The following is a 24972-nucleotide window of genomic DNA, read 5'->3' as shown; positions in this document are numbered from 1 at the left end:
CCACACACACTTAGACCAATAGGTGCTTTGTCAACCCCCGGTGGAACCCACCAGACCTGCCATTAGGAGGAGCTAAAGGTAGCGTGCAATTGGCTGTTAACTGTGGGTAAACGGCAGCCACGGATGGAATCCTTGCAAGGAATCAGACACCTGGACCAGGAGCTAATTTGTTCTGCAAACCCTCTTAGCAACCATGGGGCAACCACTGAGAATTACCCCCCAGAAGTACCAATCTCTCAAGCTTGGGAGTGTGTTGGTGGGGATAGGTTATCACTACCAGCTCACTGCAGTGGGAAAGCCAGTGGCCAGTTGAGGTGGGGGAGAGGGTGTGTACATGTCCATCTCAGACTCCTTAGCAAGGTAGGGGTGTGACCGCCACTCCCCTTTTCTATTCAGCCCCTGGGCTGGGTCTGTGTCTTCCTTTCCAGATCATTGCAATGAAGGACGGCACCATCCAGAGGGAGGGCACGCTCAAGGACTTCCAGAGGTCTGAGTGCCAGCTCTTTGAGCACTGGAAGACCCTCATGAACCGGCAGGACCAAGAGCTGGAGAAGGTGAGTATGTCCTAAGGGCCAGGCAGCCACCCTCTGAGGAGAAGGTTCTGGTACAATCTGAACATATAAAGGCCATTTGGGGGGCCTAGGAAACCCCCCAAAGGACAGATGTGGGAGCTGAGCATGAACTTCCTCCTGCCCGAGGAGAGCCAGTACCTGTGCCAGCTACCCAAGGCAGAATCAGGTGGACACCTTCCACTTATCTTCAAATAATCAGAAACCATGTAGTTATAAAGCTTCAGAGAATCAACTCAAACTGGCTAAGCAAAGAAAAAGAGGGAGGAGTTAAGGATTGTTCGCCTCATGAAACTAAAAAGTGTCGGCTTCAGGTGAAGCTGGATCCAGGTAGTTAAAGAATGTCATCAGGAACCTGTTTCTCTCCCTCCTTGGCTCTGCTCCCCTCAGACTGGCTCTATTCTTGTGGCAGCAGAGAGAGCGATCAGCAGCCGTAGGCTTACATTCTCCCAGCTCCACACCTCTGCCAATTTGAGAGTGCCTCTTCCACAACAGTTCAGCAGAAGTCCCTGAACTGACTCTCCTTTGTCCACTTTGGTCATGTGCCCACCCTGAATAAATCACTGTGGCCAGGATGTGGAGTGTGAGATTGGCCAGTCCTGGGTCTCATGCCCACCCATAGAGCCAGGGAGAATGATCAGCCCACCTGAGTCACGGAGACTAAGAATAGGGGAGAGATGGTCTCCCACAGGAATATCGGGGTATTTTAAGCTGATAAACAGGAGGAGTAAATTCTGCCAAGACTCATGTCCATCTGGACCCTCCCCCAGGTGGGGCAACCTGGAAACCTGACACTGGTCACAGCCAGGGGTGGCTGTCCCCCTCCCTCCCTTTTCCCTCCGCACATTCTGAGGACATTGGCCAGGCCCCACCTGTCTTTCAGGAGACTGTCGTGGAGAGAAAAGCCACTGAGCCACCTCAGGGTCTGCCCCGGGCCATGTCCTCAAGAGACGGCCTCCTGCAAGATGAGGAAGAGGAGGAAGGTACAGACAGTGGGACTGGGAATGAAATCCTGGCCTGAGGTCTGACTGACCGTGGGGAGACTAGGGTTTGGGGTTCTGGGGTGGTGAGATAGTGTGACCTTCATCAAATCCCTCTCCCTTGGTGTGCCTCAGTTTTCCCATCTGTAAGTGGGGATAACATGCCCCCCTCCCACCGGTTCGCCCTCAGAGGGATGTGAAATGTGAAGCCACAGGGTGGGTTCTTGTGGCCTGCAGAGGAGGCAGCTGAGAGTGAGGAGGAGGACAACCTGTCTTCAGTGCTGCACCAGCGTGCCAAGATCCCGTGGCGAGCCTGTGCCAAGTATCTGTCATCCGCCGGCATCCTGCTCCTGTCGCTGCTGGTCTTCTCCCAGCTGCTCAAGCACATGGTCTTGGTGGCCATTGACTACTGGCTGGCCAAGTGGACCGACAGTGCCCTGACCCTGAGCCCAGCAGCCAGGAACTGCTCCCTCAGCCAGGTGTGGCCGGCAGCCCCAGGGCACGGGCTGGGGGGAGAGGGCTGAGCCATGGACACCCCCGGGACCCCGCCTCATTCTCTGCCCGGCCCAGGAGTGCTCCCTCGACCAGACTGTCTATGCCATGGTGTTCACGGTGCTCTGCAGCCTGGGCATTGTGCTGTGCCTTGTCACATCTGTCACCGTAGAATGGACCGGGCTGAAGGTGGCCAAAAGGTTGCACCGCAGCCTGCTGAACCGGATCATCCTGGCTCCCATGAGGTACCCTGCTCCCCCCAACCATGCTGGGGCTGTGGGCAAGTCGCTGTTCTCCTGGCTTCAGTTCTCCCATCTATTAACTGGGGATATGCAACCTCTGTCACAGGCTGCTGGGGGCGACTCAAGGAGACAGTGTGTGTAAAAGTGCCTTCCTCAGAGCAGAAAGCAGAGGAAAACCAGCATTTATTCAGCCACACCTGGTGCTAGGCACTTTATATGATTAGCTCATCTAATTGTCACAACAGCCCTTCAAAGTGAGAGTCTGCAGGCTCTGCATAGATATGAGGTTCCCTTCCCTAGACAGATGTCACCTGCCTATCTCCACCCACAGATTCAGCTCTCCCCCTATACCCTCAGCCGACCTGCAGGTTCTGACACTGGGGACATGGGAACATGTTTTCATCCCCTGTGATGGGCTGGATAAAAACCCCAAAGTCTGCTTGGTGGGAAAGAGGTTTAAAGTGGTCACTGCCCAGTAGACTGGCTGACTCAGTCCTTTTTTAAAATTTTTTTTAACGTTTATTTATTATTAAGAGACAGAGAGACACAGAGCGTGAGCAGGGGAGGGATAGAGAGAGGGGGAGACACAGATTCCAAAACAGGCTTCAGGCTCTGAGCTGTTAGCACAGAGCCCGACGCGGGTCTCAAACTCACAAACTGCAAGATCATGACCTGAGCCACCCAGGTGCCCCGGGGCTGACTCAGTCTTAAAGCACAACAGGCAAACAGGTTATCTGGGCCCCAGTCAGTGCCAGACTCACCGTCTGACTACACTTTTTACTTTTTGGTCTTGTGAGCTCCCTGTGGTCCACAGACATGACCTCAAAGTTTACTTACCCCCTATTTGTCCCAGATCTGTGCTTCTGAAATCCTCTGGTTGGGGTTGGGCTGATTCTGGGTCACAGCCAGAGTGATGACAGGCAGAGTAGCCTTGCAGGGTCAGCCAGCTGACAGACTGTCCACAGGGCCCTGTTCCCCCTGGCACATCATCCCTCTGGAGAAGACTATTTGTCCCCAGGATAGCTTCTGAGTGAGTCAGGCTGAGCAAGAGCTGAGGAAGGTGGCAATTGTCATACATGGGCTTGAGAGCCAGACAGGTTAGTGAGGGGCCAGCACCCCTGTGGCAGCTGCAGAAATTCTCAGGAACGCAGGCCAGATGTCTACAGACTTGCAAAGGCAACCGCCCCTAGAAAACCAGACCCAGGGACGACTCCAGAGACACCGGAATGAAAGAAATCACTACCCTCACTCGATAAACAGGAAGAAAATCAATAAACGAATGAGTAACTTCTTCTGGTTGCCTCTTAGGTTTTTTGAGACCACGCCCCTTGGAAGCATCCTGAATAGATTTTCAGCTGACTGTAACACCATTGACCAGGTACACAGGACTGTGACCCATTTCCCCAGTTCAGAGAGAGGCCAGACCCCTAGGAGCTTTTCCCCTCTGGTGCTGGCTTCCCCAGATCTGGTGATCAGAGCCCTGTGGGAGGAAGCCAGGGGCCCCAATCTGATTATAATGCTGCCTCTGTGAGACGCTTCCCCTGTGAGATCTTCATGATAAGGCTGAGGGAAACCTCATCCCTTTGGCTTCCATCCAATACCCTCTGGCTCACTTCAGTAAGGTTCCAGCATATTCTGAACCAAGGTGACTGACTCTGTGAAGAATATTCATTTCAATTCAGCTTGTGTTCTTTATTTGCCATCGTACTAGATGGTGAGGAAACAAAGTCCTGATTCCTGTTCTCAGGGAGCCTACAGTGTAGCTGGAGATATGAGACGTGTGCCTGTAATAATGTGAGAGAGAAAAACATGGCGGCAGGTAACGCACTGAAGAGAAACACCAAAACTCACCTCCCTCTCTCACCCTCCCCTCCGTCAGCACATCCCATCCACGCTGGAGTGCCTGAGCCGCTCCACCCTGCTCTGTGTCTCAGCCGTGGCTGTCATCTCCTATGTCACGCCTGTGTTCCTCGTGGCCCTCTTGCCCCTGGCCGTGGTGTGCTACTTCATCCAGAAGTACTTCCGGGTGGCATCCAGGTGATGGCAGTCTTTGCCAGCCTCAGGGGAATGAGGGATGGGAGGTGCTTTGCAATAGGCAGTTTGGTACTCTTATTAGAGTAATCATCAAAAAGTAGTGGAGTCCTATCCCCCTGAAAAGGAAAATAGAAATGAAGGAAATAGATTCATCTCCCACTATCCTGATGTAACCATCTCTCAGCACATACACACACACACACACACATACATCACCATTAATATTTCAAATATTGCCTTAAAAGATATGGTCAGAAATGGAATTGCTAGGTCAGGATGTATACACATGTTTATGCCCTTCATTCATTTTGCCAAAATGATTCTCAGGAGGGTTCTATGAGTCCAGTGACCAGGCTGATTGCTGATGCACGAAATCGGGGGGGCACCTGATGGGAGGGGTGTTATGGCAACCATACCTCCCAGCTCGCAGGGTCCAGAGCCTTGACTTGGAGGCCTTGACTTGAGGAAGCCTTTCACATTGATCGTATTCTCCCTCAGGAATCTTGGATCCACACAGCCTTTTTTTCCTACTCAACATTTTCTAAGAAGATGCTCTAGAAGTTCTTTCTGGGAGTGATTCTGTTAAACTCTTAGGTTCAAATAATTTTACGAAAATTTTGAAAAAAATCTCTGGACCAGTGTTTATCAAACTGCCAATTACAACCTGTCCGTGGGTCATGAAATCAATATCATAGATCACAGCCAGCATTTTAAAAAAATGAAACTGAACAGATACTCTCAAACCATATGCACACAGTAGCAGTAAGTTTTGCTTCATAAAACTTTTGTTGGGGTCACATAGGGGTGTGTGTGTGTACATGTGCATGTGTGTACGTGTGTGCGCGCACATGCGTGTTCACACACACACACTGACTTGTGATATAAAATGCATTTCTTACTGCAGGTTGTAGTCAAAAAGGTTAAGCACCTTTCCCAAGTGCACATAGTTGATTAGCAACTGGAGTCAAAATACTGATTATCAATAAAAACGGTTAAATTTAGATACATTCTGACCACAATCACCTTGCCCACCAGAATCAAGATCTGTGTACTGGATGACCTAGGATCCCTTGGCACCCATGAGGAGCATGTTGGTATTCACAAGTCACAGTGGCTTTTTAAACACTGTACAAGCTGTTTTACAAAGTTCCTTTCTTCTGCCAGAGAAACCACCCTGTTCCCCTGGCATCCACTCTGCCTTGGGGACAGTCTGTCCAGGAAAGCTGCTTCCTGCATCCCAAGCTGGCCTCCCTGGCACTAATGTGCTTGAAAAGGTGCAGCGGTGAGCAGCGGGAGCGATTCTGTTGCCTTGGAAACCTCTGGCCTTTCCCCCTCAAGGAGCTTTTTAGATACTGGCCTGTGTTGTGCCGAAACCTATTGTGGTTCCTGGGAAGGGATGGAAAGCTTTGAGTTAGGTCTTTCAGTTCCTTTCACGAGCCGTCTCAAGGTTCAAGTTGTTCACCTGTGAAAGGGAACCGACAGTGCCTGACCAGCCTCACCGCACGGAGAGTGAGGCTGTGCAGCGGGGCAGGGACCGTGCAAGGTGGATGATGCCCTGGATGACAGTAGCTGCACCGGCATGCTGTTCAAGCGTTTTCCACAACAGCTTGCTGGGGTGGTACCGTTATCTTCCCTCTTTACAGGTGAGACACTGAGATCTGAAGAGGTGAAGCCATTTGCCCAAGCAGTGGTGGGGGGTGGAGGTAGGATTCAGACCCAGGCTGAGCCGGGAGCCTGCCCTCTTAACCGTTCTGCTCCTCTCCCCTGCACAGGGACCTGCAGCAACTAGATGACACCACCCAGCTCCCCCTGCTGTCCCACTTCGCTGAAACCGTGGAAGGCCTCACCACCATCCGGGCCTTCAGGTACCAGATGTACCCCGAGGTGGGGGTGGGTGCGGGTGGGGCCAGGGCCACAGATCCTGCGATTTAGTTCTCAGGGCTTGGCCTAGGAAGGCCCAGGACACATGTCTCCCAAGCCCTCCTCAGGCCCCAAGGCCCAGATGACGTCCACCAGAGGGGTTAGGTCCGGTAGGCTCCACTGTATGATCCAGAGAGGAAAATCTCAGCCCTGCAGCCAAGTCCAGAGCCTCTGTGAACTAAGGCAAGGTATGAAAAGAAACAAGGCTGGGACATATCCTCGCATAGCAATGCTATTAAAGATTTTTACATCATGTGGGCCGGCCCTGAGGCCGTCTTTTGAGAAGCTTCAGTGACTCAAACACTATGCCAAATACTTTACATGCCAATCTCATTCATTCTGCCCTGCAATCCAAGGCAGTTAGCATGATTATTCCCATTTCCCAGATAAGGAAATTGAGGTTCAGAGATGTTATATAACCACTCTGTGTGAGGTCCCATGAAGCCCAGATTTGAACCTACTCATTCATTCAATAAACATTTACTGAGCTAAAACCCATGCCAGGCACTAAAAAGACAGAGATGAGTCAGATGAGTCCCTGCCCTGAAGGCATTTACAATCCAGGATTATCAATATAAACAATTAAATTTAGATGCATTTTGACCACCATTACCTTGCCCACAAGTATCAAGATCTGTATACTGGATGACCTAGAATTTCCTGGCACCCATGAGGAGTATGTTGGTATTCACAAATCACAATGGCTTTTTTTTTAAATGTTTATTTATTTTTGAGAGAGAGAGAGAGAGCACAAGTGGTGGAGGGATAGAGAGAGGGGGACTCAGAATCCGAAGCAGGCTCCAGGCTCTGAGCTGCCAGCACAGATCCTGATGCAGGGCTCGAACTCACGAACCGCGAGACCGTGACCTAAGCCGGAGTCAGATGCTTCACCAACTGAACCACCCAGGCGCCCCCACAGTGGTTTTTTAAACACGGTACAGGCTGTTTTACAAAGTTCAGACCAGGAGAAACCCATGTGGCAGGTACTGTGAAAGAAAGGGGAACACAGGCTGTGGGGACAGAGAAGGGAGGCAGTCATGGAAGGCTTCATAGAGGAGAAGTCATTGGAGCTAGCATCAAAGGGTAGATAAAAGTTCACCAAGCTGGAGGAATCCCCCCCAAAACTTCAGTGCCCCTCCTCTACATCCCCAATCATGGTGCTGGGCTGGACAGGAGTGTCTGAGGCTGCCTGGGGAGGGGAGGGGGCTATTGCTCCCTGTTCCAGCCTCTGCCTGATGTATTAGGGCATCTCTACTCCAGGCAGACAAGCCAAAGACCCCTAACTCAGAGAGTTGGACTCTGGTCTCTCAGCCTCACCTGGAGAGCGATTCCAGGTTATTTTTAGGATGGCACAGCTGTGCAGGGTGTGACAATAACCATGCAACACCAAGTCCCGTGTCCAGGAGTAACCCTAGGGCTCAAGGACCATCCAAGAGGATCAGAGTGGCTTGTATCTCCTCCCTCTAAGCCCCAAAGCCCTAGGAGACATGTCCAGGCCCCGGGTACAGCACTGCAGCCCCCCGCCCCCTCACTCCCTGGGGCATCTGGGGCCAGTGACAGGTCATCTGCGGGGTCTTGTCTGAGTAAAGGAAAGCAAAGCAGAGCTCTGCCCTGGCCTTGGCTCTGCTTCCTGGACATCCTGTGCCCCTTTACAAGCCTGTGACGTCTTCCACAAAGAAGCCCCTTGAAACCTGGCGTGACTCTAAGGTCTCCTCTGAGCCCCCTTCCCGTCTCTAGCCTGCATCTCCCCAGTTCCCTTGACTTCCAAGGCCCTCAACACCCCTGGACCTGGCCTCTTCTCGGTCTTAGCAATGTTCCCCTTACACATGGTGTCCTGGAGGCCTTTGGGCTGGGCCACGGGCAGATAGATTGTGGCTTTCCTCAAGAGGCCAGACCCCCTCAGTAGGATCTGAGTGGATCCAGCAACCAGCTTCAGACCCAGCCTACCCTCCGGCAGAGGAACTACTGCCCGGTGAAGCCCCCCACACCCTCCACTGACACAGCGGGTGAGGGTGAGTTTTACATTTGAATGAAGGGCTTTGTAGTCATCCCTGGATGTGGTCAATTCATTGGCTTTTGCCCAGCAGCCTGCCCTGTTGAGCGCTAACTAGCATTTATTGATTGTGCGCTCAGCACACGCCAGGCACTGTGCTAAGTGCTGTGTGTGGATTATTGCATTTCATCCTCTCCAGAGCCCCAGGACATGGATACGAGCAGCCATGTTCAACAGATGAGGCTGAGTAACCCACCTGAGGCCACACACAGGGTTGAGAGCCAGTGCCAGGCTTGGAACCCAGGCCTGTTGGACCTTCTGGTTTCTCTAGGAGAAAAAAGTTTGCTTTTTCCCCCCAAAAAGCTTCAAGGGTTCCCAGCCCTGGACTCAGTGTTGGGCTCAGACGTTGTTTCAGTCTAGGCAGGAACCATTACTGTCCCCGTTTTACTCATGAGGAAACTGAACCTCAGTCCTGACACCCAGCCAGTGGGTAAGAATGCTCAGAAGCCAACGTGGGTGTGCGTGGCCCCGAGCTGGACCTCCTTCCACATTCCTCACACCGCCACACACCTGTCCCACAAGCTGCATCTCCCACACACCCTCACGCACGCCCACCCCTCAGGCTCTCCCGTCTCACACACACACACACACACACACGCATGCACACACACAGACACCCTCGGTGCGCACTCAGTCACACCCGTCAGACGTGGGGTCGCACATTTGCCTCAGCCGCATCACCCACCCCCACACGGCCACCGTGGCTGTGCAATCACACGCTCTCTCACACCTCAGAGACTCGCTTTGCTCCCCTCAGACACATAGTTCAGGCACGGCCCCTCTACCCAGAAATAATCAAAGCAGAATGAACACCTTCCAGGAGTGAAAAGCAAATGCCCAGTAAGACTTGTTTTGAGTCCCTCTGAGTCTCCTCAGTTGTTTCCTTGAAACCAGTGCTAAGACGGCTTCCATTCCTTCCTTGGCTCATCATTAAACAAGTGCTCTGCTCCCTCCTCTGGGCCTGGCCAGGCCAGCCAAGGGTGAGGGGGTGGTCAAGAAGAGTGAGACCAGGAGCCCAGGCTGGTCAGAGAGAAGAAGCAGGTCTATCTGAAGTAATGCAAGAAGAAATTGATGAGGGTGCAAAGGCAGGGAAGAAGCCTCCAGAGTTCCTTGTACAGAGAGATCCCATATACCTTAGAGGGTCAGGGAAGTTTCCATGCATTCATTCAACAAGCATTTATTGACAGTGACAGGTGCTGGGGATGCACTGGCGAACAAAACAGCCATGGGCACCAGTCTCATGGAGTTTAGTCTCATGAGGGAGATAAGTGACTAGAGAAATGAATATATGAGCAAAGATTATGAAACAAACAGGCTGCAGAGATGGAGAACAATAGGTCAGGAAAGGCCACCCAGAGGAGGTGCCACTTAAGGTAAAGCCTGAATGCTGAGAGGAGTCAGCTTTGTGAAGAGCAGAGGAGAAAGCATTCTGGGCAGAGGGAAGAGCGTGTACAAAGGCCCTGGGGTGGGGAAGACCTCGGCATTATCACAAAACCAAAAAAGGAAAAGTAATAAGTTACTTTATTGTAATTTCTGTGGCTACAATGCAGTGAGCAAGGGAATTTGTGGCGTGGAAGGTTGCTAGGTTGGCAGGAGCCAGCTCAAACAGGCTCCTGGCAAGGAGGTGGTTCTTTAGCCTCAAAGCCATTGATATTCTAAGCAGGGGAGAGATGGGACACAATGTATAATTTACAAAGATGATGCTGGCTGCTGTGTACAGAGTAGCCTGTGGGGAAACAGCAGGCAGACCTATGGGGAAACAAGCAGGGAGAGGGGCAGGCAGAGGCAAGGGCGATTTTGGAGGTAGAAATAAGACATCTCGTGGAGGGATTGGATGTGAATCCAGGCAATTCCTTCATTTCTGGCCTGAACATCTAGATGGGCAGAGGTGCCCTTTACTGTAAAGGGGATGCCCTGGAGAGAACAGGTTTTGGGGTGAGAACAGGAGTTCGAAGGAGGGAGGAGGTAGCAAGGAGCTGGAAGGGCAGTCCAGAGAGGAATGGCATACATAAGGTCAGATATGACATGTCTCCCGGCTGCTTCTCTGTAAGTGAGGAGAGGCCTGGGGGCCATGTGGACCCTCAGACCCTCCTCATCCTCCCTCCAGGTATGAGGCTAGGTTCCAGCAGAAGCTCCTTGAATACACAGACTCCAACAACATTGCCTCCCTCTTCCTCACCGCTGCCAACAGATGGCTAGAAGTCCGCATGGCAAGTGCCACCCCCCTCCCACCCCGGGCCCCGGGAAAGGGGCTTCTGATAAGGCGGTGGAGCCAGAGCAAGGGCCAAACATGGACCAGAGGGCAGGAAAAGAGGATGGAATACCAGCTTGTGTGTGCATACAGGGTGGGCACCGAGCCCTCCTGCTTCTCCCAGCCCCGGCAGCCCTCCTGGTGTCTGACCGGAGCCTCCTCTTCCCCGTCACTGCCTGGGGGCTTGTGTACCTGGGGTGTGTGCCAGTAGCCAGAAGAGTTGTGTGTTGAACTGTGATGAGTGTGTGTCTGAAGTGGCTCATATGACCTGTGTGGGCCAGCTGGTGGGGCGTGCGTGTTCAGGCATGCGCAGATGGGTAGGGGGAGCAGCGTGAGCTGTGTGCACACGTTGTCTCCTGGGGCTCCAGCCTTCAAGGCCTCCTGGGTGTCTGATGACGTGCAGGTGTCATCAGGTGACGTGCAGAGGGTGAGCCGCCCTCTGCCCTGAAGGGAGTGAGGTGGGTGGGGGGACACTGTGGCTGTGGCTTCAACCCCTGAGGGCCCAGGCCGGCTCCCCTCCCTCCACAGGAGTACATTGGTGCATGTGTGGTCCTCATCGCAGCCGTGACCTCCATCTCCAACTCCCTGCACAGGGACCTCTCTGCTGGCCTGGTGGGCCTGGGCCTTACCTATGCCCTAATGGTGAGTGGCAGCCGACTAGGGCAGAGGAGGGCTCAGATACCAGCAGTTGGGGAATCTCAGGCACCTTCCCCAACTCAGACACCCTTCAGGCCTTACCCCAAGCTACTGTGAGTCCAATACAGGACGGACCACGTGGGCAGGAGGGCTAACCCAGGACTGGGGCCCCAGACAGGTGGTGGGTAAGGATCCACATTCATTATAACCCTCCAGTGCCTCCAGGGAGGGCCCACCCTGAACAGTCAGCAGAAGGCATTGAGGACCTTTGGCCCCTCAGCTGTAAGACGAGGCATCCCGGTGGCCAGGGTTGCACCGAGTGACCACTGACTCCCCACAGGTCTCCAACTACCTCAACTGGATGGTGAGGAACCTAGCAGACATGGAGATCCAGCTGGGAGCTGTGAAACGCATCCACGGGCTGCTGAAAACCGAAGCGGAGAGCTACGAGGGACTGCTAGGTGAGGGGCCAGAGGAGAGGGCATGCCAGGGGAGAGGCCCGGAGGAGGGGCATGTCCGGCCTGAGGCGGCCACAAGCGAGGCTGGGGTAGGCTGGCCCTCCTGGATACCAGCTGCGGCTCCCATGTGCTGCCTGACCCCCGGCCTGGCCCTCAGCACCCTCGCTGATCCCGAAGAACTGGCCAGACCAAGGGAAGATCCAGATCCAGAACCTGAGTGTGCGCTATGACAGCTCCCTGAAGCCAGTGCTGAAGCACGTCAACGCCCTCATCTCCCCAGGACAGAAGGTCAGTGGGCTGGCAGGACATAGGGCTGGACGGCATCACAGAGTCACCTCATGGCCCCCCGGGGCCTTCCAGGGCTCACACCCAGTCAGACGCCCCAGTCTCCAGCCTGGGCTCCTCACACCGACAAGGCTCAGGCCACCTTTCCCCCACCCCCTCTTCCTTCTTCTGCTGCCCTCACTCACCCACTAAGGAGATGGACACTCCAGACTCCCCTGGCTTAAAGGGCTTTTGTCAGAGCCCCCCTGCAAATGGCCAGGGGCTCTAACAGGGCACTGCCCCCTGAGTTTCAGAGGTCATAGGGGCAGAGAGGGAGGCTGCACTTGTCCTGGGGAGGGAGCCCCTGCCTGGGCCTCTGACCCAACTCTCTGATTCCCTCCTCGCTCCCCCTCTGCTCTGACGCTGCCCCTCTCCTTCTGTCTCTTTGTCTCTGTCTCTCTGTCTTTGGCTGTGACTGTCCGTCTCATTATCTAGGACCTTTAGGTGTACCTCTGTCCCTGCCTCTGGCTCCTCCCATCTGTCCCTGCCTCTCGCATCCTTCTCTGTCACCATCTCTGTCTTTGTACTCATCCCTTATTGTCATTTCTGTGGGTACCCATGGGCCAGGAAGCAAGTGGGTCAGAGATGACTGCAGTTTAAGGTGGGGCACCCAGATACATCCCTGCACACCACACTCAGACGCCCCATGCCCTCCTACCATACCCATGCACACAGAGTATGTACGAGCACCCCCGGCATTTCCCCTGCAGCCGCATACCAGGCACAGCAAGACCTACGCCCAAGCCCGGGAAAATGGTCCCTGTGGGAGGCCCCTCTAGACCCCTCTAGACTGCAGGAAGCAAGCCCAAACTTCGGCCCGGGCCCGGCCAAAAAAGAAACTGGTCAGAAAGCCAAGACAAAAGAGATGCTGTGACCTCCAATGCCTGCGTACCCCACAGCTACCACAGTGTACCTCCCCTCTCTCCAGATTGGGATCTGTGGCCGCACAGGCAGCGGGAAGTCCTCCTTCTCTCTTGCCTTCTTCCGCATGGTGGACATGTTCGAAGGTGAGTTGTATGACAGGCACCCCATGTGTACCCACAGCCGCCAGATGGGACCTCAGTCCTGGTGTGTGGTCAGATGTCATAGGAGGCCCAGCAATCACTGCCCCCCCCCCCGCATCCTCCATGGGACCCATATCCCAGGCTGACCCTACCCCCAGCACCGCCAGCTCCCTCACTCCCTGGTGCCCCACCTGAGACACTGTCCCCACACAGGGCGTATCATCATCGACGGCATCGACATCGCCAAACTGCCGCTGCACACCCTGCGCTCACGCCTCTCGATCATCCTGCAGGACCCTGTCCTCTTCAGTGGCACCATCCGGTGAGCCCCACCGCTCCACCAAGCCCACCCCGGGCCCAGGCCCCACACCTCGGATCTGGAGCATAGAGAGGAGGGGGGTGGGTAAGGCCAGGAGCGCCCGGCTGGGTACCCATCATCCTGGGCAGGAAGCCCTGCTCAGGCTCTGGGCACTATGGCTGACCTGGTTCCTCACAGTTTTACCCCCGTGCCGTTCTTTTTCCCCGTTAGGCCTAGGCAGGCACTGGAGGGGGTAGCCTAACCATCAGGCTGGGAATACTTTCCTCCACCCACTCACCAGCTGGCTGCCCCCTGCCAGCCAGGCCCCCGAGGCGATCGGTTCTGGCTCCCTGTTCCCTTCACCAGCCTCGCTCTCCGCCAGTCCCCAGGGACGGAGCCAGGCCCCTGCTCCCTTCCCTAAGGGGACTTTCTGTGTCACCCTCCAGATTTAACCTGGACCCGGAGAAGAAGTGCTCTGACAGCACGCTGTGGGAGGCCCTGGAGATAGCCCAGCTGAAGCTGGTGGTGAAGGCGCTGCCGGGAGGCCTGGGTAACTATTCATGCTGGAGCAGCCGGAGGCACGCAAGGACGTCTGGATGGGCTAGGAGGCAAAACTCACACCCATGTTTTTGGTTTGCCCAGAGTTTAGTTTAGAAACCGTTTAGTTTTACCTTTTACCTTATGGGAACTCAGAGAGGTCAAGTGAGTTGTCCCAGGCCACACGACTGGTCAATTCAGGGGCTAGCTCCTCCCGCAGGGCCCAGGGGGGACAGCTGTGAGACACAGCTTGCAAGTTCATCATATCATGGCAGTGCATTCAGCCCTGCCCGCCCCGTCCACCTGCCTGCCCAGTTCTGCCCCAAGGAAGGAGAGGACAGACTGGGAAATCACAGGTACAGGTCACTCTTCAAGGCTGCAGGGAAGACCCTGCCCCCACCCCAGATGTCAGCAGAGCCTCGGTGTGTTCGCTACAACCCCTGGGGCAGTGGGGGCTGGCCAAGCCTTGGCTTCAGAGAATCACCCCACCAATGCCCACACACATGCGGCACATACACACTCAGTGCACAAGCCTCCTCCTGGAACTGCCTGGGGCCACAGCAGTGCAAACCTGCAGAGGGCGCTCTTCTCTTTGAAACTCCACACAGAGAGCATCTGTGTCGTTGGATAAGGCGCAGCAACCCTGGGCACACCTGTCCTCATGACATATGCCTGCATACCTGCCCCGGACGTACATTTTCCAACATTCCCCAAGCCGTGCCATCTACTAAACTCCCAATGCGAGATTAACTCAGCCCTGCTCCTCCCCTCTCACCCGGGGCTGTTTTCAGATGCCATCATCACTGAAGGTGGGGAGAATTTCAGCCAGGGTCAGAGGCAACTGTTCTGCCTGGCTCGGGCCTTCGTGCGAAAGACCAGCATCTTCATCATGGACGAAGCCACGGCTTCCATTGACATGGCCACGGTCAGTCCTGAGCACATAAAAGGGGTGGGGTCTTGGAGACAGTTTTCATGGGGTGTTAGGGTGAAAGTTGCAAGAAGTGGTCCTGAAGCTCAAGTTGTCTTTAACATCAAGGGCCATTTGTGGCAGAAAAGGCAAAGGACTGGGGGACCCTGATTCTAGTCAGTCTTAGGACATGTTTATAGTGTCCGTACACACAAGCTGCACACAGACCCACAGAGACTTCACACTCATCACCCGCCACACAGCACAGCCAGACATACAGCACACACACGTGCACAGAGCTGAGCCCCCAACAGGTTGAGCCCAGCTCCTGAATGCTAGAACTTGGTTGGTCTTGGGAGACAAGGACCAGACAGAGGGAGTGGTGGGCTACTGGGATCACATGGGAGCTGGACCATAAACCTGGGCCCCACATCCCCAAAGCCAGGCCAGACCCCATCCACTAGGCAGATGAGCCAACAGCTGTCGCTCCCACCTGGCAGGAAAACATCCTCCAGAAGGTGGTGATGACGGCCTTCGCAGACCGCACTGTGGTCACCATCGCGGTAAGGGGCCCCTTGTTGGGGTTTTGGGAAACACCCAGAGAGAAGACTGGGTGTTGCCATCAGAGGACAGCCACTGGGCTCACCCCCGGGCCTGGTAATCAAGAGAGGACCCTGGAGTAATGCAGAGCAAAGAGTCTGGAGGGCTTGTGGGGAAACCGCATTGTAGGATGTGGAGCGTGGGAGGATTTGCACCTGCACTTCTTCAGATCCTCTCTCTTTCTCCAGGTTCCAAGGCCCCGTGAGCTAGGCTAGGGTTACTGCTCCATAGGAAGTGGAGGTTGGGGTGTGGGGCAATCCTGAGTCTTGAAGCCTAGAGGTGAGGGCAGAGCTGAGATTTGGTAAGGGAAGGGGGGTATCATTAGTGGACAGAGGGCTTGGAGTCACAGCCACCCCAGGAAAAGACAGTGGCCACAGAGATGGGACATTCCATCCACAGGCCTCCTCCTCCAAACTGCAGGAGGGATACCCCCAGCTGCCCCTTCTTTGCCCGCCCCACCCTGACCGGCCCCCTCCTGCCCCACCCAGCACCGTGTGCACACCATCCTGAGCGCAGACTTGGTGATTGTCCTGAAACGTGGCGCCATCCTTGAGTTCGACGAGCCAGAGAAGCTGCTCAGCCGGAAGGACAGCGTCTTCGCCTCGTTTGTCCGTGCAGACAAGTGACCTGCTGGAGCCCGAGTGCTGGCCCATACCCCGCCCTGCCCCTGCCTCCTGCCTGGGCTTTCTCACTGTACAATCACTTGTAAATAAAGAGATTGGTTATTTCCTACCGGAGGCCTTGAGTCTGATGGGCAGGAACCAGGAGTCTGGACCAACCTGGGGTCCAGTGGAGCCAGCCTGCCTGGCATCAGGCAGACCTGAAGCTGTGTTAGTGTAGGCAAAAGTGTATTTCCTTATCTGTGAAAAGAAGGTTGTATTAGTCTGCTCAGGTTGCCATAACAAAATAGCAGACTAAGAGACTTAAACAGCAGAGTTTTTTCTGACAGTTCTGGAGCCTGGAAGTCCAAGATCAAGGTGTCATAAGTTTGCTTTCTCCTGAGGACTTAGTTACCTCTGCACAGGTCCTATATCCAAATACTGTCACACTGGGGGGCTTCAACATATGAATTTAGGGCATTAACAAATGGATTTAGGGGATGGGACACAATTCAGTCCATGACAACAGTTATAGCATTTTTGTGATTATCTCATCAGACTAAGTGGTCCCCTTCTTTCTCACTTTATTTCTTGGATTAAAATCGTGGGGTACCCTGAATTGGTACTATTTCCAATACAGATGACAGGAATCCAACTCAAAGTGGCTTAACCAAAAACTGGAATGTATTGCCCTAAATGACAGAGAAGGCCAGGAAGTGTACTACTTCAAGCATGGCTGGATCCACGCGTTTGACATCAGGGATGTGTCTCCATTTCTGGGTTCCATCTTCCTCTCCCTCCCTGATGACAAATGGCCACTAGCACCTCCAGCATAGACCCTATCCCTCTGAAGGAGAAATGCTTTTTCCCAATAGTTCCAGCAAAAATCTTGGGAGCAAATCTCAACGGACCAACTTAGGTCATACCCCCACCTCCACCCAAACACTGTGGCCGGAGGGCTAGGATACACTGACTGGCTATGCTTGGATCACATGACCCCATCTGTGTCCCCCATATAGAGGCATTCAGAATGGGAGAAGGGTGGTCCTTCAGAGGGAATCACAGTGCATATACCACACAAGTCGGCCAGGTGTTGGCCAGAGATGCTGAGGCCCAGACACTGGGGAGACCAAAACAACAGATATCCTTTGCTTCTATCAGCATCATGAAACAGGAGTACATACCTGCCCTCCGTCAAGAAATGGCAGGTCCTCATTTACATATCATATTATTACCATTTACATGTTGCCTTCAGTACTGTCTATACCAGACTCTGGGTGTAGACCCAGGAGTCTTGGGCCTGTGTCCCTCTTGGTTGCAAGGGCGCCAGAGCAATGTAAGGAAAACCCACCAGTCACTGGAAAGAGGCCCAATACAGACCTTTTGGATATTCCAGGAGCCAGAGGGGATCAGGAAGTGAGAGCTCTGTAAGGCTTAGCAGACTGCCTAGGGGAGGCAAGATTTGAGTTGGGCGTGAGAGGGGTGGGACTTGGACTGGCAGAGTTAGAGGAAACGACCCATAAGGCAGGGGGAGGGAGCATAATATCAGGGAGCCTTAAATGCCAGGAAAAAGAGTCCGGAATAAGCCTATGAACACAAGGGAAGTAGAGAAGGGTTTTGAGTGAAAAAGGAACCTGACAAGTGTAGTATTTGGAGGAGATGTGTATGAGGAGGTGCAGGGTAGAGCAGGGCAAGAGTCTGAGCTCTTTGGGTAAGCAGCTCACCTTCCTGGAAAGGGTGGAGCAGATAATAGCTGAGGCCTTAGGGCCATACTATGAAGCAGGGCTTTGCCTTTCTAGCTCTAGGATGTCTCTGGGGGCCTAGCAGCTCCCTCCACTGAAGGGCCTCCCAAGAGCAGAGCCTGAGGAGGGAGATTTCCACCCCTGGCCTCACCTTGCACCCACCACACCCCAAGGGATTGAAGGGAGGTAGCAGGGGTGGGGTAAGGCCCACACTGGAGTCTCGCAGGATGCCCAAGGCCATTCTGGCCCAAACCCCTCCATAGTATCCTTGATGGTCTGCCAACTTTGACTTGGATACTCCAAAGACATGGGTCATCTCTGGTTATTAGAACTGACTTTTCCATATGTGACATCACAGCCTGCCCCTGTTCCACTCAGTGTCTATACTGGTTCCATACTTTAGACTACACAGAACTACTATCATTGAACCCCTGGAGTTTCTGCAATAGTGCCCAAACTCCCTAGGAGGTGCTCCATGGCTCCTTTTCTGGTGGCTGAGTGGCTGGTTTCCTGTGTAACCCTGTCTCATTGAGCTCCCCACTCTGATCATCCTGTTCTCCCCTCTCCACCCTAAGCACTGCATCTCTGTTAATATAGCCCAAGCTCACACCCTGAGTAGCAGTGTTCACTCTGCCTGCAGGTGAGTATGAGAGAAAAAGGAAAACTCATTATGAAAATTACAATCTGCCCCACTGTGGCCCATATCCCCACTGTCCCCATCTTTCCATCCCTGCCTCAAGCCCCCACTCCAACAAATGGACACACATGGGTCAGGGTTCCATAAAGATCTGAGCCCCAGAGAGGGGACAGGGCCATTACTGTCCCCAACAGACCTGGAAGACTTTCTGTCCCAGCTGAGAACTGGGGTTCCCCACATGAAGCCCAAGCCACAGGGCAATCCGAAGCTGATGCCTGCAGTAGAAGCACCACTCGTGTTCAGGTCAAGAGCTTGAATCCCCCAGTTCCCAAACCAGCCCGAATACAGCCCCTCAGACCCAGGTTCCTCCCACTACCTAAGGTATAAGAAACAAGGCTGCAGGTGTAAGCAGGTGTAAAGCAAGTGTTGATAGCTCAAACTCTCTTTAAAATACAGGGGTTTAGTGGGGTGTCTGGGTGGCTCAGCCAGTTAAGCATCCAACTCTTGATTTCAGCTCAGGTCATGATCTCACAGTTGGTGATATTGAGCCTCATGTAGGGCTCTGCGCTGACAGCATGGAGCCTGCTTGAAGTTCTCTCTCTTCCTCTTTCTCTGCCCCTTCCCTGCTTGCACCCCCTCTCAAAATAAATAAATAAACATTAAACAATACAGTTTTACAGTAGTTGTGGGATAATTAAGAAGAGGCAACCACCCAGGCTTCTGGGCTGCAGCACCCAGCATCCCCTGAAGTGGAGGTGAAACTGCACTCCTACACCTACTAGTAAGGTGCATTATTTTCTGGGGAGGGAGTCCGTGGCTTTCATCAAATTCTCAAAGGATCCATGACTTAGAAAAGATTAAGAGCGTCCCCAAACCCAAAGAGAAGAAGCAGTCAGTAGAGAAATCCTCGGGCCACCTAATATCTCCCAGTCACCAGGCTGGTGACGCAGCCCCTCAGTGCCTTCTTTCCCTGGGAATCCGCAAAGCCCAATCCTGCAGGAGGGGTGGGTATTGGCCCAACTAAGAATGGGAAAATTGGAAGAGGAAAGTCAAGGCGTTTAGGGGCTGCAGTCCTCAGACTGAAAGGCGGGTCGCGACTCCCCTCTGTGTCCCCGCTTGGTCAGAAAGAATCTCTTTTGATCCATCTGATTGGGCAAATCCCCAAAACTAGACTGTGAATCTGGAACAGGAAGGCGGGGCGTGGCGGGGGTGTGACCGGCGAGGGGCGGGGCTTGATCCTGTGCCCGCCCCTCCTCCAGCTCAGGAATAGGTCGGGCTCCCCCTGGCGGCCCCGGGTCCCCACTCCACTCCTCCGGCTCCCCAGCCCTCAATCTTCTGCCCCCACCTAGCACAGGTCGGTCTCAGTGGACCAACAGACACACGGACAGACGGACGAGAGGACCACCCGCTGGGACGCCTGGGCGGCCGGAGGGGCGGAGAGGCGACGGCTGCGGCTTGAGGAGCAGGAGCAGGTGCTGCGGCGACGAGCGGGCGGGGCTGGACGGAGCAGAGCGCCGGGCGGGGGCGCGGCGCGGGCTTGCGTGGGGCCGGCGGGGAGCGGAGAGGCCGCGACTCTGAGTGAGCTGTGCCAGGTTGCGCTGGGGGCGAGGGGATCTGGAGTGGAGTCCAGTGGGGTAGTGACTCCGGAGGGCGCGGGATCCCAAGGAGACGGAAAGGACAAGCGCTTGGAGGGAGATCCCGAACAGCCGCGGGGGGGGGGGGGGGGGGGGGGAGGGCAACGGAAGGTGAGGTAGAAAGGGGAGCATACGTGGAGGCCGGACTGGGGGTCGTCAGAATATGAAACTGGAGCTTCGAAGGGGGCCGGGAGCAGAAATGGGTAAGGCAAGAGAAACGGTGGGGGTTGTGTGAGGTCTGGTGAGTTGGTAAGATCCGGAGGTGTTAAGTTCCAAGACAGAGGAGGTGGGTTGAGAAGGAAGGCTGGGTGAGGAGAAGGAGTCTTAGGGGGAGCCCAGGGTGGTCAGCGGTGGAAGAGAGTTGAGCTGAGATCCAGGACAAGGTGGGGAACAGGCCGGGTAGGGGGCTCACTAGGCAATGGGCAGGGGGCGCTGAGGTGTGAGGCTGGTTTAAAGAAGCAGGGTTGCCAGGTGGAAGTGAGGATGAGTCTGGTTGGGGAGGCATCTCAGAAGTGACACCAGCACAGACTAAGGGTGGTCCCCAGGTGGAAGGGTGCCCAGGGAGGAAACCCCACAGTGAGGCCTAAGACTTGGTCAGGAGGGTGCCCTCCATGGGGGAAGCCTCTCCCTGGTGGTTGCTGGAGCCATGCTGTCCCGGAAAGGCATCATCCCTGAGGAGTATGTACTGACACGGCTAGCAGAGGACCCCGCGGAGCCCCGGTACCGCGCCCGGGAGCGGAGGGCCCGCTTCGTGTCCAAGAACGGCAATTGCAACGTAGCCCACAAGAACATCAGGGAGCAGGGCCGATTCCTGCAGGACGTATTCACCACACTGGTGGACCTCAAGTGGCCACACACGCTGCTCATCTTTACCATGTCCTTCCTGTGCAGCTGGCTGCTCTTTGCCATGGTCTGGTGGCTCATCGCCTTCGCTCACGGTGACCTAGCCCCTGGCGAGGGCGCTGCCGTGCCCTGTGTCACCAGCATCCACTCTTTTTCGTCTGCCTTCCTTTTCTCCATTGAGGTCCAGGTGACCATTGGTTTCGGTGGGCGCATGGTGACTGAGGAGTGCCCGCTGGCCATCTTGATCCTCATTGTGCAGAACATCGTGGGGCTCATGATCAATGCCATCATGCTGGGCTGCATCTTCATGAAGACTGCCCAGGCCCACCGGCGGGCGGAGACCCTCATCTTCAGCAAGCATGCTGTCATCGCTGTGCGCCATGGCCGTCTCTGCTTCATGCTGCGCGTGGGGGACCTCCGCAAAAGCATGATCATCAGCGCCACCATCCACATGCAGGTGGTGCGCAAGACCACCAGCCCCGAGGGTGAAGTGGTGCCCCTCCACCAGGTGGACATCCCCATGGAGAACGGTGTGGGTGGCAACAGCATCTTCCTGGTGGCTCCTCTCATCATCTACCATGTCATCGATGCCAACAGTCCACTCTACGACCTGGCGCCCAGTGACCTGCATCACCATCAAGACCTCGAGATCATTGTCATTCTCGAAGGCGTGGTGGAAACCACAGGCATCACCACCCAGGCCCGCACCTCCTACCTGGCTGACGAGATCCTCTGGGGCCAGCGCTTTGTACCCATTGTGGCAGAAGAGGACGGCCGCTACTCCGTGGACTACTCCAAATTCGGCAACACCATCAAAGTGCCGACACCACTCTGCACCGCTCGCCAGCTTGATGAGGACCGCACCCTGCTGGACGCCGTGACCCTCGCCTCGGCCCGCGGCCCTCTGCGCAAGCGCAGTGTGGCTGTGGCCAAGGCCAAACCCAAATTTAGCATCTCTCCGGATTCCCTGTCCTGAGCCATGGTCCCTTGGGCCCCCACACTGCATGTGTGCACAGAGGCAGTGTAGTATGGTATGTAGAGTGGACACGGTATGGGCCCCTTGGCCGGGCCAGGATCTGGTGTGAGGCTGGGCCCTCTTCAGCTCAGCCTCCCCTCCTGCTGTTAGCCCCTGGCGTTACAAGGCACTTGTCACTACGCTATTTCTGGCCTCAACAGGAGACTGTACTGGGTTATTTTTGTCTCTGCTCCTCCCAGTCCCAGCTCAGGACCGGCTCACCCCCCACCCTCTCCCTCCTCCCCAGACTGGGGAAGCTGTGGGAAGTGTTGGACCCTCAAGTTGGGTCTCTGTACAGTCGTGCATCCCCATGATCAATTGACCACAAGCTGGACAGATGGCTGGGGAAGAACAGTCCCCAGGTTGGCAACCTGCTGCTCTGTTTCTGTGGCCCCAAGAGATGACTGGCCACTCTTGTTCCCTGAAAAAGTGGTGGCTTAATGGGTGGGCCCTGCCAGCTGGAGAGGGCAGTCAATGAAGGAGCACATTCCAGCTGGAGGATTGGAGGTGTGGAACCTGCACAGACGGGGAAAGGCTGAGGCTGACAGGGCTCCCCTCCCCGGGGCAGACTCAGGCAGGGAGGAAATGGTGTGAGGACACTCAGCTATGCCGAGCTCTGCTCAGGCTCAGGAAAGAGGAGATGGGCTCCTGCGCCCTCGCCCTTTGCCCTGACACCAAGGCTTCAATGGCGAGGGGCTGCGGTTCCTGCCCACCCCCATTCTGCCCCTGCCCTGGGAGGCTGAGGTGGGCTGGGGCAGACAGTGGCATGCTAAGCAGAAAGAGGCTGAAGAGAGGGGGTCCTGGGCCCACCATACAGATTGAGCTCTGGTCCTGGCTCCCCACGGGTGGCTATCGCTCACTCTGTCTGTCCAGAGGGTGGCCGTGGAGGGTCTTTGGATTGGAAAAGGAGATGTTGGAAAGCTCAGGATGGTGGCGGTGAGCAAGGTTGCTGAGGCAAAGAGACCCTTGGTCCTCATGGGCTTGACCCCAAGTGGCACTCTTGAAGCAGTGCTGCGTATACTTGCCCAGGATTCTGCCTTCTCTGTTGTCAACACAACTGCCCTACACTCTGGGCTGCTCTTGCGGGGAAGGGAGAGTCATGCTGCTGGACAGGGAGGGCAGGGGCTGACAGCTGCCAGCCCACATTCCAAAGGTGCCACAGATCCTAGCCAGGAGGCCAGGCAAAGGACTTGGGGCTGACCCTTGTCACCCAGTTCGGAGAAACTTTTACCTTTCTGCCTCAGGTAGTCCAGCCCTGCCAGCCTGTCTGACCATCTCAATCTCGGAGCACCTACCAGGCTTATAGCCCTGGGCCCTGCGTCCACTTCCAGCAATATGCTGGAAGGCTGGATGGTCAGGGCAAGAGGTGGGGACGTCATATGCATTAGTGTACAGGCACCTCGGAGATAATCGAGGGTTCAGTTCCAGACCACCACAACAAAGCAAGTATTGCGATAGTCAAATAAATTTTTTGGTTTCCTAGTGCATATAAAAGTTATGTTTACACTGTACTGTAGTCTGTTAAGTGTGCAATAGCATTATGTCTAAAAAAAAACAATGTACATACCTTAATTAAAAAATATTTTACGGCTGAAAAGTACTAACCGTCATCTGAGCTTTCAGGGAGTCGTAACCTTTTTGCTAGAGGGTGTTGCCTTGATGTTGATGGCTGCTGACTGATCGGGGCGGTGGTTGCTGGAGGTTGGGGTGGCTGTGGCAATTTGATAAGACAACAGTGAAGTATGCCGCACTGATTGACTCTTCCCTTTCGGAACGATTTCTCTGTAGCATGCGATGCTGTGTGATAGCATTTCACCCACAGAACTTCTTTCATAATTCAGAGTCAGCCCTCTTAAACTCAGTCGCTGCTCTATCAGCTAAGTTTACGTAATATTGTAAATCCTTTGTTGTCTTTCAACAACCCTCACAGCATCTTCACCAGGAGTAAATTCGATTTCAAGAAATAGCTTTCTTCATTCAGCCCTAAGAAGCAAATCCCCATCCATGCAAGTTTTATCGTGCGATTATAGTCATTCAGTCCCGTCTTTGGGCGCTACTTCTAATTCGAATTCTCTCGCTAATTCCATAACATCTCCAGTAACTTCCTCCACTGAAGTCTTAAACCTTCTATTTGTGAAAAATGCAATATCTGCAAAACTCAATAAAGCAAAGCATAATAAAATGAGGTATGCCTGTAGTAATTGGAGTGTAAGCTCTTAAGCCAACTTGGGTTCCAATCCGGGCTCTGGCTCTAAGGCCTTGAGCAAGTAACTCAACCTCTCTGTGCCTCAGTTGCCTTATCTATAAAGTGGGACTGCTAATAGTACATACCTCATAGAATTGTTATGGGAGTGAGTGAAAGACACATGTAAAAGGCTTCAGTGCCTCATCCATAACAAGGGCTCAAAAAATGTTAACTGTTTTATGCTGTAAATTAGCTATGATGAGACAACTGACCACACAAATGTTAAGGGAGAAATTACACTTCCCCTTGGTGATGAGGTTCTCTGCCTGGTCTTACTTTTACACAGACAGGGGCTACGGCAGACCCTATTACCTGGTCTTTTTGTCTCACCTCACCCCCTGCAGTCCATCTGCCAGGCAGCCCTCAGAGTGGTCCCAGTCAAACGGTTGCAGTCACTTCCTCCCACGTCAAGTATTTTCATTAATCCTCCATCACCTTCTGGGGCCAGGCTAGACCCTGTAGCCAGCCATTTCTGCTTTCCCACCTTGCAGTTTACTGTTCTCTTGCCAGGACCTTGTGCAGCCACCCATCCCCCGGCAGCCTCACTATTCCCTCCTTGCACATAACATTGACCTTCCTACCTCTGAGCTTTGCTTCTGTTATTCCCTTTGCCTGGAATGCCTAGGCCTCATCTCTGCCTGTTGAAATCCATAAAAGTATCTCATGTCACTGTGGTCAAGGCCAAATGATGCCTCCTTGAAGCCTTCCCTGATTCTTCTGAAAAGAGATAGTCCCTTCCCTTCCTCTGTGTTTGTGGGCAACCCAAACTTTTCCCTGTGTTTGTGGCAAACCCAAGTTTGTGGTTTCTTAAGATCAGGGACTATATCTGATTCAGCACTGTGGCTGGAACTAAGTGCTGAATGAACGAATAAATGAATGATGAATAGTGTATAGAACAACAAGCCAGCATCACTGTTGCAGTTTGAAGCCTGCTGTGAGCTTTAACTGGATC

The 24972-nt window shown here is 54.2% G+C and overlaps 2 protein-coding genes across 3 annotated transcripts in view; both read left to right on the top strand.

Moving 5' to 3' along the window:
• The window catches only part of ABCC8 (ATP binding cassette subfamily C member 8), a 78169-nt gene extending 62132 nt beyond the window's left edge, over positions 1-16037 (top strand). For both annotated transcript variants that reach the window (XM_045039037.1, XM_003993103.6), the window contains exons 23-39: positions 429-554; positions 1453-1552; positions 1787-2028; positions 2120-2286; positions 3592-3661; positions 4163-4320; positions 6090-6182; positions 10398-10500; positions 11070-11183; positions 11518-11638; positions 11793-11923; positions 12888-12966; positions 13177-13285; positions 13708-13811; positions 14590-14723; positions 15206-15268; positions 15794-16037. In XM_045039037.1, coding sequence (XP_044894972.1) covers positions 429-554; positions 1453-1552; positions 1787-2028; positions 2120-2286; positions 3592-3661; positions 4163-4320; positions 6090-6182; positions 10398-10500; positions 11070-11183; positions 11518-11638; positions 11793-11923; positions 12888-12966; positions 13177-13285; positions 13708-13811; positions 14590-14723; positions 15206-15268; positions 15794-15931 — 2052 coding nt within the window. In that variant the 3' untranslated portion in view covers positions 15932-16037. The remainder of the gene's footprint in view (positions 1-428; positions 555-1452; positions 1553-1786; positions 2029-2119; positions 2287-3591; positions 3662-4162; positions 4321-6089; positions 6183-10397; positions 10501-11069; positions 11184-11517; positions 11639-11792; positions 11924-12887; positions 12967-13176; positions 13286-13707; positions 13812-14589; positions 14724-15205; positions 15269-15793) is intronic.
• A 3968-nt stretch (positions 16038-20005) lies between these two features.
• KCNJ11 (potassium inwardly rectifying channel subfamily J member 11) lies at positions 20006-23960 on the top strand. The gene has a single exon (XM_003993026.5). It carries the CDS (start codon positions 20564-20566, stop codon positions 21734-21736), a length of 1173 nt encoding a protein of 390 aa, XP_003993075.1. The 5' UTR covers positions 20006-20563; the 3' UTR covers positions 21737-23960.
• The last annotated feature ends 1012 nt before the right edge of the window (positions 23961-24972 follow it).

The sequence above is a fragment of the Felis catus genome, chromosome D1 (assembly GCF_018350175.1).
Source record: "Felis catus isolate Fca126 chromosome D1, F.catus_Fca126_mat1.0, whole genome shotgun sequence".
In the NCBI taxonomy this organism is placed as follows: Eukaryota; Metazoa; Chordata; class Mammalia; order Carnivora; family Felidae; genus Felis; species Felis catus.
Note: the sequence above shows the minus strand (reverse complement) of the source record. Positions and strands in the feature narration are given on the sequence as shown.

What these genes read in the sequence shown, in the direction of transcription:
- KCNJ11 (XM_003993026.5), top strand. Translation starts at nt 20,564, where the DNA reads ATGCTGTCCCGGAAAGGCATCATCCCTGAGGAGTATGTACTGACACGG.